The 2,765-nt window shown below is 55.9% G+C and overlaps 1 protein-coding gene across 1 annotated transcript in view; it reads right to left on the bottom strand.

Annotated features, from left to right (window-relative positions):
• Positions 1-1,465: 1,465 nt before the first annotated feature.
• The window catches only part of RGS9 (regulator of G protein signaling 9), a 45,518-nt gene continuing 44,218 nt past the window's right edge, over positions 1,466-2,765 (bottom strand). Inside the window, exons 9-10 of the mRNA XM_028498150.2 lie at positions 2,258-2,329; positions 1,466-1,498 (exon numbers count right to left, since the gene is read on the bottom strand). Of these exons, the coding sequence (XP_028353951.1) occupies positions 1,466-1,498; positions 2,258-2,329 (105 nt within the window). The remainder of the gene's footprint in view (positions 1,499-2,257; positions 2,330-2,765) is intronic.

Below are 2,765 nucleotides of genomic sequence, written 5' to 3'. Positions count from 1 at the left end.
CAGACACATACACACATACACGTACAGGCACACACATACACAGACACACACACATACGAACATACACACAGACACATACACACATACACGTACAGGCACACACATACACAGACACACACACATACGAACATACACACAGACACATACACACATACACGTACAGGCACACACATACACAGACACACACACATACGAACATACACACAGACACATACACACATACACGTACAGGCACACACATACACAGACACACACACATACGAACATACACACAGACACATACACACATACACGTACAGGCACACACATACACAGACACACACACATACGAACATACACACAGACACATACACACATACACGTACAGGCACACACATACACAGACACACACACATACGAACATACACACAGACACATACACACATACACGTACAGGCACACACATACACAGACACACACACATACGAACATACACACAGACACATACACACATACACGTACAGGCACACACATACACAGACACACACGCACACAGCAGCGCCTGGTCAGAGCGAGTGATGGGCCTTCCCCCCCACCCTCCCCTCCTCCACACCACAGAGGTTGCCAGAGCTGCCTGATCCATAATAACTGCAAATCTTCCAGGTCAGTTCAGTATTTGCCTTGAGGACTCTGTTTCCTGGGTAACCAAGCCTGACAGGCCCTGGCAACGATCTGTTATCTGACGAGGGCAACGTAGGAAAGGCCGCTGAAGGCTGACAGTGCCAAGCGTGTATCAAAGGAAGGGTGACTCTGAATTACGGATGAGGGTCCCAGCAACGTCCCGGGGGGTGCCCTCTGGGGACGCGACGTCCCCTCCAGGTGGACTCCAGCCGAAACCTGGGCCTCTGGCCCACACGCGGGGGGGTCCCCAAAGCCATCCTGAGCTCCAGGTCTCGGTGGGCAGCACACACAGGTCGGAGCCTCCTGGCCAGCTTCTGCCTGCTCCTTCCTCTTTGCCCCTCAGGCTTCCTTCCTCCTCCTTTCCGGGCTCACCCCCCACCCCGGCTCCCGCCCTGGGCTTTAGGCACTGGCTCACGGATGACACGCTAGGCTAACAAGGCGCCTGACCCCTTGCTGCCCAAAGACAACGGTAGAAGGAAACCATCTACCGCTAGTTTACGTGGGTTTAGGCTGGTTTACTGGCATCTGTGGTTCTCAGCTGGGGCAATCTTGGCGGCCCGGGGGCACCGGCCAAAGTCTGGAGACATTTTTGATAGTTGGGACCGAGCGGCAGGCAGGGAAAGGCTCGGAGCTCCTGGCATCCAGGGGGCGGAGGCCAGGGGCGCCGCTGAACACTCCACAGTGCACAGGACGGCCCCAGAGCACGGTCTGGCCCAAGCAACAGTGCCACGGCCGGGAAACCCCAACCGCGATGCCCACTCTTTCAGCAGCTTCTGCACCATCTTTCTTTAAATAAAAACCCATCTCAGGAAATCGGCCACCCATCATCAATGGTGGCCTACCGGGGGGAAAGGGTCCTTTTCAAATAAAAAGCACAGGAGAATCTTTGCAAAGATCCCACCCAACGAGATGCAAGAGAAAGTGGGACAGTCCAGGTCGGGTCACGCGGATTAAGGTTTAAACCCAAAGTTGATTCAAGGGTTGTGAGCCTGGGGCCTACAGACCTCGGGGCGGGGGAGGGGGGACCGGCGGGAACTGTGTGCGAAATGCCGGTCTGTGCGCCTCTGGGTGAAATGGGTTCTTAACTTTCATCAGGTTTTCAAAGGGGGAAGCGACTCAGAAAAGTCTGAAAACCAACCATCTAGATCCCATTGGCTCTGACCTGCGCGCTGCCGACTCCGGTCTCTCTTGACCAGAACCCCTGCCACGGCCTCCCTGCTCTGATACCACACAGCCCATAGGCCTCCCCTCTTTGGAAGTCTCAAAGGGGAGGGCTTCCCTGGTGGCGCAGTGGTTGGGAGTCCGCCTGCCGATGCAGGGGACACGGGTTCGCGCCCCGGTCCGGGAGGATCCCACGTGCCGCGGAGCGGCTGGGCCCGTGAGCCGTGGCCGCTGCGCCTGCGCGTCCGGAGCCTGCGCTCCGGCAACGGGAGAGGCCGCAACAGTGCGAGGCCCGCGTGCCGCAAAAAAAATAAAAAAATTAAAAAGGGGAGGTACCGGTGCCCCCACAGACACAAGTAGACAACAGACATGTGGACACCTTCCCAGCCTGAGACCCTGACCTAGGCCCCGCCCAACGTATGCAGCAGAGACCTACCTGTTTTACCTGAACTTCATTTGGATTGGTCACTCGGTCCAGGCCATAGTCCAGCACGTCATTCATTCCCGGCTGAGTGGGAAAACAAAAAGAAAAACAACATAAGAACCGCTGCTGGGAGAGTCTCCAGTTTCTGATTAACTTTGGATCTTGGTCAAGCTGCCAATCGTGAGACCAAGCTGAGGGTCGTGGCCCAGCCCGTGGGGAGCTACAGCGGTGTGTACGATTCTCCAGGTGAGCTGGTGAGTTTCATGGGGCTATTCCACCACCACAGCATCCCCAGAACCTAAAACAGAGGGATGGATGGATGGATGGAGGGTGGGTGGGTGGAAGGATGGATGGATCAGTGATGGATGGATGGATGGAGGGTAGGTAAGTGGATGGATGGATGGATGGAGGGTAGGTAGGTGGATGGATGGAAGGATGGATGGATGGATGGATGGAGGGTAGGTAGGTGGATGGGTGGATGGAGGGTAGGTAGATGGATGGATGGATGGATGGAAGGGTG

Source organism: Physeter macrocephalus, chromosome 14 (genome assembly GCF_002837175.3).
Source record: "Physeter macrocephalus isolate SW-GA chromosome 14, ASM283717v5, whole genome shotgun sequence".
Taxonomy (NCBI): domain Eukaryota; kingdom Metazoa; phylum Chordata; class Mammalia; order Artiodactyla; family Physeteridae; genus Physeter; species Physeter macrocephalus.
Note: the sequence above shows the minus strand (reverse complement) of the source record. Positions and strands in the feature narration are given on the sequence as shown.